Below are 12,200 nucleotides of genomic sequence, written 5' to 3' on the forward strand. Positions count from 1 at the left end.
GACGTCCTTCAGTGTGTCTCCGTCTTGCTGTTAAACTGATTTATTTTGTCGCAGCTCTCTGTGTGTTGGTGAGTGCGGAGCTGCTTGGGTGTTTGATTGTTTTAGCTGCTTGTTTTTCCTAAAATGAGCTGCAGGAAGTCTTTCCTGTTTTGAATACACTATGAATAGAAGAGAAGTGTGTGTCCATGTGTGTCTGCATGTGTGTGTGTGTGTGAAATGAAAGAAACAGGGTTAGGTGTTTTCCTACATTGACAGTGAATGTAATGATTCTGCATGCATTTCTGCATCCATTAAGCTGCATATGCACATGTCAGGATACAGTTGAGTGATGCACACAGTTACTCACACAGAGTGGGTCCTTCACTGTGGTGCTGACTGACTGTATTCTTCCTTAATGTCTCACTCTCACAACTCTTCTCTTCATCCTCCTCCTCTTCGCTCCAGGAAACAGGACACAGTAAACTTCCAGCTTCTGTTTCTCTCACTTCCAAGTGGAAGTAGTGATGTGGGAAGTGCTTTGTGTGTGTGTGTGTCTGCATTAAAGCACTGGAAAAATTGTCCTCCTGACCCATTCATGCTCCCCTCTCTCTCACGTAGAAGCTGCAAACTGTTTATATCATCATCATAAATCTCACCTGCACCCCCAAAACACTGACAACACACACATTCACACAGAAACACTCAAGCGTGTGACTCAGGTTCACCTGGCCGTCACACGCCTCGTTTTAAAAAGCGCAGTTTCATTTCTCAAAAGTACTGTGAAACGCTCCGGACCAGTGGGTTCAGCTGGCAGGCGGCTGAGTGATCATGAACCTAGACAAAGAGAGACAAGCTGATCATAATAAAGATTAGGAAAACACAACCCACAACTGATTTCAGCACTTTCCCCAAACAGTCTTTATCTGTAAAACACCATCCCAAACCAAAAGAAAAAGTAAAATGGTAGTATTTCCAAAAAGCCATCATGATTTGGAGATGTGGACAATAGTTGTCAGCTGTCAGCTAAAGATTAAACCATGTATGAGACCAAAGAGATCTGATTTGGGCTTGTTCCAATTCAACTTTTCCTGTTGCTTCTCAATGTGTTTTCTCTGATAATGCTGAAATGCCTTCATCTTCATCTAACGTCTCATTAACTGACTTAGTAGACTGGATTATTTTACTGTAAAAAAACAAAAGTTGAGAAAACTCCTAATTCCGCCTGCACTAGGTTTTGGAGTTTTGAAATAACCTAAACAAAGTTTTGCCAACCTATGATCTTTAGTTGAGAGTTTTAGGAACCTTCCAAAAATGCATACTTCAAAAATTGTTCACAGTAAGCTGTGAACCTGATCTGTCATTTTTCGGGCACGTGAAACTTTTTGGGGGTTCTAAAACTCAAAGATTCAAATTTGTCTAAAGAAGAGGAAAAACAAAACAACTTTTTCAAAATAAATGGTTTCAAATGGAATTTGAGCTGGGCTTAAAACTCAAAAATCTATTTAAGGAAGTTGCCTCGAAATTTTGAATTTTCTATGTCACACACTGAAAAGGAGACTTGGTGAAATTGACTTTTGCTGTGGTTGAGTAAGTAGAAACCAGGAATTGATGCTGTTTCAGTCAGGAAGCAAAAAACAAGACAATATTCTCACAAATGTTTGTATTTTTTATTTAAAAATCTACAACAGTAAAGCAGCACTGAAAACAAATCTAATAACAATATTTACAGTAGAAACCACACAGTGTGGAAGAAGACAATCATGGGCCAGCAGACTGCTTCTTACTTTCTCAGATACTTAGTGTAAATGTCCTCACACACACATATATACACAGTATGTACACATATATACAGCACAAGTCAACACTAGCTGGAATGTAAACTGGAGGACTCGGACTCTGTGGTTGTGGAGGTCCCCGGGCGCCTCCGTGGTAAAATCTTCAAACTGGAGGCTCGGCTCAGTGTGAGGGCTCTGCGAGCCGAACTCTTGAACCCGGCCCCGAGGAAGGCGTACAGCAGCGGGTTCAGGCAGCAGTGTGCGAACGCCATGGGCTCGGCCACCGCCAGCCACACGCCCAGGACGGCCTCCAGGCTGCAGCTACGGGGCAGGACCTCCAGGCGCAGCAGAGCATCCACGGATATGCCTGCTCCGTAGGGCAGCCAGCACACAAAGAAGCAGAGGACCAAGGCGATGGTGGTCCTGACTGCTCGCCGCTTCTGCCTCTGGCCCCCCAGGGGGCCTCGGGTCAGCCTGGCGACAATGACGCAGTAGCACACAAGCAGGACCAGGCCTGGGATGACCAGACCGACCAGGACCAGTTGCAGGTGGAAGACTGCGACCCAGAGAGGAGCGTTGCTTGCTGGGTAGATTCGCTGGCAAAGAGTGGCGCCTTCTCCTCCTTCCTGTGTGCGGGCAAATATCAAGTCGGGCACTGCCAGGACGGCAGCAGGCAACCAGGCACCTGCACAGAGAGAAGATGAAAATAAGCACAGGACCGTGGGAGTAAAATGTAAGACAGTGGTTTTCAAACAGGGGTCCACGGACCAGCAGGGGTCACTGAGTGGGTCCCCAGCAAACAGAGGAAGTAGGAGGAGTATTTAAACTTTTGTTGCATTTTGGAACAACAACAATCACCACAGAATCTGGTTCCATCAACGAAGTTTTTCCTTGCCACTGTCGCCCTAGTGCTTACTCTTTAAGAACTCATGTGTCTCTTTAAAATAATACTATCAAGAGTACAGGCTAGACCTGCTCTTAACAAAAAGTACCCTGAGATAACTTCTATTAAGATTTGGTGCTATGTTAAACTGACCTGACATAAATAGAAAAAAACAGAAACAGGGTGGACTACTTGATTTATTCAAATTCATAGTGATCCTAGTTTGATCTATGACTAAACAGACTTTATCCTCACACCTAAAAATAAAAAAAATATTCAGAGGGGATTCCTCAAGACAAAATCCTCTCAATCTGGGGGTCTGTGGTCTAATGTGCATCTATTGTGGGGGTCATTGACATTAAAAAGTTAAAAAGAAAGAAAAAGACAGAACGGCATCAAGACAAAGCAAATTAGCCTTTCAACACTCACCCACATAAACCAGTCTGTGTGCCAGCAGCTGCCTCAGCCCGCCAGTGTTGGTGTCCGTGGCTCGGACCACTGCCAGGTAGCGGTCCAGGCTGATGAACGCCAGGATCAGCACGCTGCCATACAGGTTGACTGTGTAGATGACGTGTACGCCGACACAGGTGGCCAGTCCGAAGCGCCAGTCCGCCATGGCTGCGTCCACAGCCCAGAAGGGCAGCGCCAGAACAAAGAGGAGGTCAGCAGCTGAGAGGTGGAGGCGGTACCGATCTGTGAGGCTGCACTTTGACCTTTAGACAAACACAGGGGTGCAAATCCAATCATTAAGCTTGTTGTTGGTTGTCTGTGAAGATTCTTCATCATGCAGGTCATCATGGTATTCTCTAGGAGCTGTATGAAGGCAACTGGACTTTCCTCTGGTTCATGAAGATGTCAGAATTGAAGGTGTCTTTCAGATGAGGTGAAACATCTTCAAGACCCTCAGGAAAGTCCAGTTGCCTTTGTATAGACCCCAGAGGAAGCCTCTTCCTTCTTGTCACAAAAGGCCCTTTTCCACCAAATTAGCTCTGGTTCTTGAACCATTCAATATTCTTGGTGCAATCTGACAAACCAATTGCTCAAAACTGGTGGAAACATGGTCTCGTTCACTAGATACCAAGGTTCCAAGAATCTTAAATGGAATCAGTTCAGGAACTGGAGCTAATTTGGTGGAAAATGGTATTTTAGATCTATTAGAAGCTTATCAACCCTTCACCCGTCCTCTCACCTGCGCTGGCAGCCCAGCACTATGACGACCAGGCCATTCCCAGTGATGCCCAGGATGAAGATGAGGGCGTAGACCACAGGCAAGAACACCTGCTGAAGGTCAGTGGTCATTACGTGCTCCAACTCACAGGGCTCCTCGAAATCCACTCCCAGGTCACCAGAACCGGAACCGGATCCAGAACCAGAGCCTGTGTCATTGTAGTCGTGGTCCAGGAAGATATGCTGCAGACAGACATTAGATGGTGCTGATTAAGGGCGAAGAGAAAGGAAAGAAAAAGCAACATCCTAAACACAGAATTACACTGACTCCACATCACGAACACTCTTACCTCATAGTATGACATGACGGAGGCAGTCCCTCTCCTTTGCCAGCGGAGTGAAGTTGAGATTTCTGTCTGCAGGGGTCTTATAGTCATGTTCATGCTCCTCCTCCGACACTCTAACACATCTGTGTTCCTGCTGAAACGTTTTTCCTGTTTTCGAGGTGTCAGGTGCTGATAGTGCTTCTATCACAGGATACTCTGTTGTGTGTGCGCGCACTGCTTGAATTGTTTTGGCCCTGAGACCTCTGTGTGATAATCAGGATCTATTGGCAATAGGAAAGACCGCCGATGAGAATCGGACAATGTGTAATATGTGTGTGTACGTGAGACAGTATCTCTCCAGACTCCATGGTCTGTTAAATCAGGACAAGCAGCAGGAGTTCCAGCTCTCACCAGAGTGTGAATGTACTTGTTCTATTTGCGTCACTGTCTTATTTGAAGCATTCAGGCTGATGTATGGATGAACATGCATGAGAGGGAGACACAGAGACATGAGGGGGAGGAGAAGGAGCGTGGTATTCTGCAAGTGAATGGGAGATGATTATCAGCCGTGTTTTGGTGAGGCTGTGAGACTCCTGCTTATCTTTCACTGTAAGTGAACCGAGAGTCTGTGTTTGTGATATTAGTGTGTCTCCTCTCTGAGTGAAATAACAATGTTTCAACACCAATGCGAGCTGAAGCATATCCCTCTGGACACTCCCAGTCTGGAGTGTGACCCTTGATTTTTAGTGACTCACTGACAAATGAGTGATTTAAAGGATGCATTATCAAACTCAAAATCAAATATTAAAAAGGGGATTCAATTTGCCAGTTAATAATTTCATCATTCCGTTTTAAAATTATATAATTTTGAAACAAAATATAAAAACTAATTTGTATATGATTTACAGGGATGTATTGGCAAAATACAGCTGACATGACACTTATGAATAATATTCATAAGTATGTTTTCATTAGTGTACAATCACCTGAAAATAACAACTGTGGTGATTTTGTTACCTTAGAATCAGCTGTTTATATCTACAGAAAGTGCTGGTCTTCTTCTGGAGGCTGTCATGTTGCAGCGCCATGTTCTATAGTATCCCAGAACAGGCAAACCAAACACTGGCTCTGAAGAGGGCCTTTTTGGGTTTTCGTGAGTTTTACAGCCACCATAATCTCTCCTGTACGCTTGGAAGGGGAGGGTGATGTGAGGTGTATGCAAGTTGCAAGCTCACAAGACACTAAATCCTACAGACTGGTCTTTTAAATTTGTCTAAAACTAGTTCTAATCAGAGTTCAGCAAAACTAGGTTTAAAATGAGTAAATACAGTTTTAAAATTAAGCAACTGCAGACTGAAAACTAATCTTGTTTTTGTAAATGCAAGTTTATTAATGTAAACAGAAATTTAACAGCTCAATCAATATGGAAATGTTTCCTTACTCAAATTAAATTCAAATAAATAAGTAAATAAATACAAAACTATTTGCTAACAAGTAAGCTAAAAAGTAAAAATATTATATTGTTTGCTAGCTAATAAAAAAGTAAACAAAATGTTACACTTTTTGCTAACTAGTTAGCTAAAAAGTTAAGAAAAATCATTACATTGTTTGCTACCTAGACAAAAAGTTTGTTTGGCTAGTGAACCTACTCAGTGGTGGCTTGGCAGAGAAGCCCTAATTTCCTCTCCTCTGAGAAAAACTTTGTATTAGTTTCTCTTCAGTAGAAGACTTTAAATGCAAAACAGCAGTCAGAAAAACAACAAAACACTGGCAGGCAGCTGCTCAGTCCATCTCAAATAGGCAGCCATTTTAAAAGTTAAACCTCATCAAGTATAAGTTTTAAGTGATACTGGATCACATTTTAAATTGGGACTTTAAAGTTTTGGTGCGACAGATCTAAACTCAATGTAAGCTTAAAGTAAAACATGTTTAAATCTAACTCTTTAATAAGCTGAAAATTTAATTATTGTTGGTGCAACCCAGTCTTACAGTTCCCATTTCATGGCCATTAATTTAAAGATGTGTAAGCAGCACAGAGAAACAGCTGGAGCTCCAACTGTTAGCAGGAGTCTGGCCAGTCACAGCACCGACTGCTGTGGGATTAATGTTTTAGTTGGCACTCTGTGTACCATCTTTAAATTCAATCCACCATGACATGGAAAGTGTAAAGATCACACTTGGAGTTGTGCAATTCTGTGATATGAAATATTATGGTAAACACATCAATTATACTAATTCTCTACTTGACCTGAATGGGACATAACCTTAATTAGTATCACTGATAACATCGGTTTAACCTATTTCATGTCAAAATGGCTGCTGTGAAAAAGGCCTGTGAAACTCCATATTCCACATTCATGTGTGTGATGCTGCATCTGTCAGCAGACACACTTCCTGACTGTCCATCCCCATCCTCTTCCAATGCAATAATCCCATAAGTAAACAGCAACAACCCCCAAAAAACACAGTCAAAGTTTCAAGTCTGAACCCTCAGTCCCTTATCTCTTTCTCATATTCCCCACCCTTCCTCCACATTCACTGGTATCAGCACAAACATCTCAAAAATAACATTGCTGTGTAAAAACCCCTCGAATGTGGAGCACTTACTGATGTAAAAAGCTGGTTTATCCAGAGCAAAATGGTAAATATGCTTCCTGGACAGACGCCTGAACTGATAGTATTAAGCTGGGATTGTGCTGCTGAGATTTTTTTGATGCTGACATTTTAAGCAGGGAACACACAGGTGTGAATAATTACATTCATTAAGGGCTGCATTACATTTAGATGAACTAGTTCCAGGGCTCTACTTCTTGTGTATACCGGCTAACTAAACTGTTAATGTTATTAATTACACCTGTGCTTTTCCTGCTGGGACAAGTTAGTCATCTGTAAAATAGTACACAGCATGGCGTAGAGCTGTTATACTGTACCAGGAGTGGTGGCTCATTGATGAAGTGGCGCCACCATGTGGGTTTTTAGAGAAAGGGTCTTACACCGCACATTACATAATGGGAGTCTACATAAACTCTTCACTATGTACTTTTTCAACACACATTGCTATTTATAGTAAGGGGAAATCATATTACCATATGTGGTCACTGCCAATTAAACATTCATTTTTTGTTTTCATGTTGCATTGCATTGTGGGACAACAGCAGATTAAAAAAAATAAAAAACAAATATGAGTGTTCTGGTGTAAAGGCACTACATATTCCAAACCTGCTTTGATTTAGCATGCAGTAGTGGATTAGGACACAGCCACAGTCACTTAAAATTGTTTTAGTGAAATTACTCATGTATGTGTACTGGTGATGGGAATGTTAGAAAATTCATCACTTTTTATGCGGCTGTCCAGTCAGCGTTGATGGTAAATGTAGTAAAACTGAAGCAAGAAATTCCTCAGCGCTGACCAAATGTTGACCAAGAAAGCTGAGTTCTCCTGCTTACGGAGCGCTGCGGACAGTGCCTACAGGTAACAGGATGGTAAATGGCAACAAGTATTTACAGACTGGTATTAAGAACAGATTATTATCCTGGCTAAACAATGCTAAACATCACAAATAAATAAAATAAAGAAATTCAAGAGTCACCTCACTAAGAGGTTTCTTTGACGATCATGCTGCTGTTGCCATGCAGCTGGGCCAGCAAGTCTCTAAATCCACCGGCCTTCTTCTTAGCTTTCTGCTTGGGTGGCACTTCTTTTGCCTTGGTGGTTTCCAGGGTGACTGTGGAGGGAATCAACTGAACAGTCACATCCGTTCCTGCTGGACTGTCGACTTCTTGTTCACTACAGCCATCTAAGCCAGGACTCCTACTGTGACCACTGGTTGGGTGAGGGCCATTGTCATCGGTGGAGCTGATGCCGATGTGCTCGTGGTGACTGTTGCTGTGGAGACGCTGCTGCTTGGTTAAGCGAGGACCTTGAGAATCTCTACCCCTCTTTCTCTTGTTCTTCTTCCTCTCCTTCTTCACTGAAGGTTTTGCATACTGTTGAAGGTTCCTAAAACAAAATAACTGAGCACAGTGAAGTCATTTTTGACTTAATGGGCTGTAGGGAATGTGTGCTACGTGTATAGATGCATTACCTCTGAAGGAAAGTGTGTGGCCTCGAACATGCTGATGGTTCTCCCTCAGTTTGCTTGGCACATTTCTTGACCTTAAGTATTTTCTTAACCACTTCTAGCATTACATTGGCAAAAAGCTTCCTGCCAAACCAGAAAGATGTGATTATAATCAGCTGACAGCACATGAATTTGCATGGCGACTGGTGTTTCACCTTGAAGGTTCTATATATGACGTTCGGCTCCACTAGATGTCAGCAAACAACTGTTTACACCAAAATGGCAGCCTTGTCATAAACTGTATTTATCATAAAATACAGTTTTTTTTCCTACCGCAGTGATGGGATGGGGGTGTTCAGATAATTATTTTTCATTGGACTTTATTGAAGGATACTGTCATAAGAGTACCATAGCTCCTTTAAGAAAAATGGCAGTGCATACTGTGTGTGCTGCTAAATTTGCTAAATGTATTTTTTGGAGCTTTGAGCACCACATGCTGATCTACTGGCACCTAGTCCCATTATAGTGGAGACAAGGCAGACATCTCTTTGGCTGATACCTCCAAAACTCTGCAACTTACACCATCTAAATGGATAAATAGTACTACAGGCCAGAAGGAAAATATGTATTTTTTATTTTGGTTTTAATTGCCCCTTTAAAGCCAGTAACACCACACACACAAACAGTCTTACTTTCTTGCATCAGGCAGCCTTTTCGGTCTCCAGTTCTTGATCAGGACCCACTGGTCACATGTCAGGGACTTGGGATCTGAAGAACAAACCAGACAGAGAGGCTGAACATGTTAGGATGCTTGTGTGCGCTGAATGTAAACTAACCAGACAACTCACAGCCAGCAGTTGCCTCTTCTGACTGATAAGAGTGTGTGAATGTGGAAATTATTCAGCCTCAAAACACTGGTGTGAAATAGAAACAAAATTGTCATTTCTCTCTGTGCTGGCTTTGCTTTAGCAGTGACCCTATTTCCCCACACAGACATCACATAATCTATGCGCTCACCATTGTCTAAGAGTTTATTTTTAATTGGCGCTTTCATCTTCTTTGCTTTCAGGTAGAGCTTCCAGCAGACTGAGCACATGCCTTGTGAGGGCCTCTGTTTCTTGGGAGTGGTGTTGTGAAGGAAGGTGGGACCAGAAGCTACGCTGCTGGCAACAGAGTAACGGTCTTCGTCTGACTTATCCAAACCTTCATCAGCCACCTCTGCAAACTTTCCTTCATCCTCCTTGGCAACAGGTTTAGCATCGTGTGTGCTGTTGATGATGTCAATGATGTCACGCTTCCTCCCTTCGTCTGTGTTGAGTGGGCTGTTGTCAGATGTGATCTTCCTCAGCCCTGTCCTCCGCCTCCTAACCCTCAATCTGCGCCGGATAACGTCTTCTTCTGGGGTAGGGCTTCTCTGGAGGCTGTTCCTGGAGGCCTTTAGTTGCCTGGCAGAGCGTCGGAGAGACATGGGCATTTCCCACTTCAGAGAGTACTCAAATGACCTGCAAGAGAGCGCAACAGTGACTACCTGTGACATTATTTCACAATTAAATAGGGCCCGGCTGATACTGAATGCTTTTGAGCCATGCTGATAACAATAATAGGGAGTAAAAAAATTCAGATATTAATATATCTGCTGATATGGCACTGATCCCTAAAATGTGGTTATCAAACACTTGTGAGAGTGATATGTAAGAGGCAGCTTACAGCTTAACAATAAAATTTATTGTCCAAAATGACATCAGGTCACTGAAATGGTATATAAACAGTATAGTTTATATATAAAATGATGCCTATAAAACTGATTCCAAAGAGCAGGTGGGCTTTGAGAGGCCATGAACAATAAATGAATTACACATTTTTAAGTTTCAAATTTATACATTGGGAATTACCATAAAATATTTAATAAGATTTTTTTTAAGTAATCACAACTTACCAAAAAGCCATGGGATTTATATTACAAGTTATACTTGATTTATCTGCCGATTGTTACACCATATTTGGTGATCTGTCATATTAACACAGGAATATATCTTATATCTCGTCACTGGTATGATTAGCTTTGTGTATTAATCAGAGTTGTGATTAAAGGTTTGCCTGCTCTAAAACTAAACAATTAAAAACACTGTAATTATATTCTGTCAAAACAAACTAGTCAGAAAAGTTTTTTTTCTCTAGGACACATATCAGACAACATATGATGACACCAATATAGACCAGTGTAGGTGTGATTATGGCAATATCGAATGATAATATATCTGTCTGACTCTAGAATATGACTGAAGTCAGACTGAAATCTTTTTCAGATGGGCTTACCTGTAATATTCTACTTTTGTTGACAATGTATGAATGGATGACTCCAAGCCATCTGCCTCACACACACAGTAAGTTGCAAGCCTGTAACTTTGAAGACAACAGAACATTTTAATAACATATCATCAAAAACAGCAAAAAATACATAATACAGCGTAGTATTAGAAATGTAATTTCGTCCTTCTCTCTGCTTGATCTTTTGTCATTTATGACAGTGAATGAAGAGTCTTTGGCTTTTGGACTGTGGTTTGAGGAAAGGAACCAATCTGAGGACGCTGCTTTGGGCTCTGGGAAATTATGATAAGCACTTTTCACAATTGTGTTTACATTTTATAGACTACGTTTTTAATTAATCATTAAAATAATAATTGCTAATGAAAATAATAGTTGCAGCCCTATGGGTATCAGTTAGCCTGTGGTCATTTCATTTAACTCCACTTTATACAGGAATATGCATCATGTAAGCACAATAACAAGTGACAAAAATTTGAAACAAGGTTTTTACACAGGGCTATTCCAGAGGACAGGAGCAGGTAATGATGGGGAGCCCTTACGATGACTATTTTTAGTGGTGAATATTGCCAAACTAACTTTAAATTTATCACAAACCCACTGACACACCCCAGTGAGGGCAGTGGGGCCATCGACAAGTGATCGTCAGAGACTCTGGGACTGGTGACCTAGGTTTGACCACACGCCCGACTCGACAATGTCGTTATCCATTAAATAGTACCATTACTTAACTCATTTTAGCACCTTAGCCAAGCTAGCCAAACTAAATAATTAAACAAAAATAGACTGAAGGCAACTGGATTGCTGAGGCTGTCACTCTGGATTTAAGCTAGGCTATGGCATTTAAAAAAAACTTACTTGGTCTTGGACCGTTCACAGTTAAAATATTCTGACTCGTTCATAGCTGTTTTACTAACATCTAGCTAAGCCCCCCACCACCAAATAGTTATACGCTTACTTGTTAACATAGTGACAAGCTCGTGCCCCACTGAGCTCAGGGATTGAGGACGCGCGCGCGCGCGTGGCGGAAGAACTTGTAGATTCTTCTTCTACTGCTTTTTCAGAAAAAGGTAAAGCGTTGATGCACCGCCACCAACTGGAAAGTTCTTTATACGTCCATGGACAAAGCGTCTGAATGACAGACAGATAGATAGATTGATATATATATATATATATATATATATATATATATACATATATATATATATATATATATATAATGCGAAATACAAGATTTTCACAACACATGCCACATTGAAAACACGTTTAATTAACTGTTTTAACGAGACAAAAACCAGGGTCGCGTCTAGAAAGGAACCCCAGACCTACGGAGGATCTTGCGAGAGTGATCATTTTACCCCAAACCATATTTCCCTAAATCTAACCGCATCTCAGCCAGTGTTGTCACATTATAAAACATAACGAGTCCGTATAATGTGCGCAACGAAGAAACAACGCGTATAATATCTTGCGAGAATTTTGCAAATCATGGGTTCCCTTCTGAATACGCCACTTACTTAGCCATATGCTGTAGTGTTGTCATGCTAATTTAATTTTTGTGTTTCTGTGTTAGCTCCACGCTCCCATTTTGGCCAGGTCTCTCCAGTGAAAGCCTGAACTCTAGTAGAGTCTTGTTGGTTAAATACAGGTTAAAAACAGACACCATAACAAACCATATTTTTTC

At 41.6% G+C, this 12,200-nt stretch overlaps 2 protein-coding genes across 3 annotated transcripts; both read right to left on the reverse strand.

Annotated features, from left to right (window-relative positions):
• Positions 1-1,624: 1,624 nt before the first annotated feature.
• Positions 1,625-4,948, reverse strand: LOC146318185 (C-X-C chemokine receptor type 4-like). The gene is made up of 4 exons (XM_084731832.1): positions 4,155-4,948; positions 3,827-4,047; positions 3,067-3,350; positions 1,625-2,439 (listed from the first exon to the last, which is right to left on the reverse strand). Exons 1-4 carry the CDS (start codon positions 4,245-4,247, stop codon positions 1,844-1,846), a joined length of 1,194 nt encoding a protein of 397 aa, XP_084587958.1. The 5' UTR covers positions 4,248-4,948; the 3' UTR covers positions 1,625-1,843.
• A 2,445-nt stretch (positions 4,949-7,393) lies between these two features.
• LOC146318186 (uncharacterized) lies at positions 7,394-11,592 on the reverse strand. Of its 2 annotated transcripts, none has more exons than XM_084731835.1 (5): positions 11,475-11,592; positions 9,209-9,693; positions 8,884-8,959; positions 8,216-8,335; positions 7,394-8,130 (listed from the first exon to the last, which is right to left on the reverse strand). In XM_084731835.1, the coding sequence occupies exons 2-5, from the start codon at positions 9,663-9,665 to the stop codon at positions 7,725-7,727; spliced, it is 1,059 nt and encodes a 352-aa protein (XP_084587961.1). In that variant the 5' UTR covers positions 9,666-9,693; positions 11,475-11,592; the 3' UTR covers positions 7,394-7,724. The 2 variants fall into 2 exon arrangements, with proteins under 2 accessions (XP_084587961.1, XP_084587959.1); XM_084731833.1 differs by lacking the exon at positions 11,475-11,592 and adding an exon at positions 10,508-10,647.
• Between the last annotated feature and the right edge of the window lie 608 nt (positions 11,593-12,200).

Source organism: Lutjanus erythropterus, chromosome 12, assembly GCF_056507025.1.
Source record: "Lutjanus erythropterus isolate fLutEry1 chromosome 12, fLutEry1.hap2, whole genome shotgun sequence".
In the NCBI taxonomy this organism is placed as follows: Eukaryota; Metazoa; Chordata; class Actinopteri; order Lutjaniformes; family Lutjanidae; genus Lutjanus; species Lutjanus erythropterus.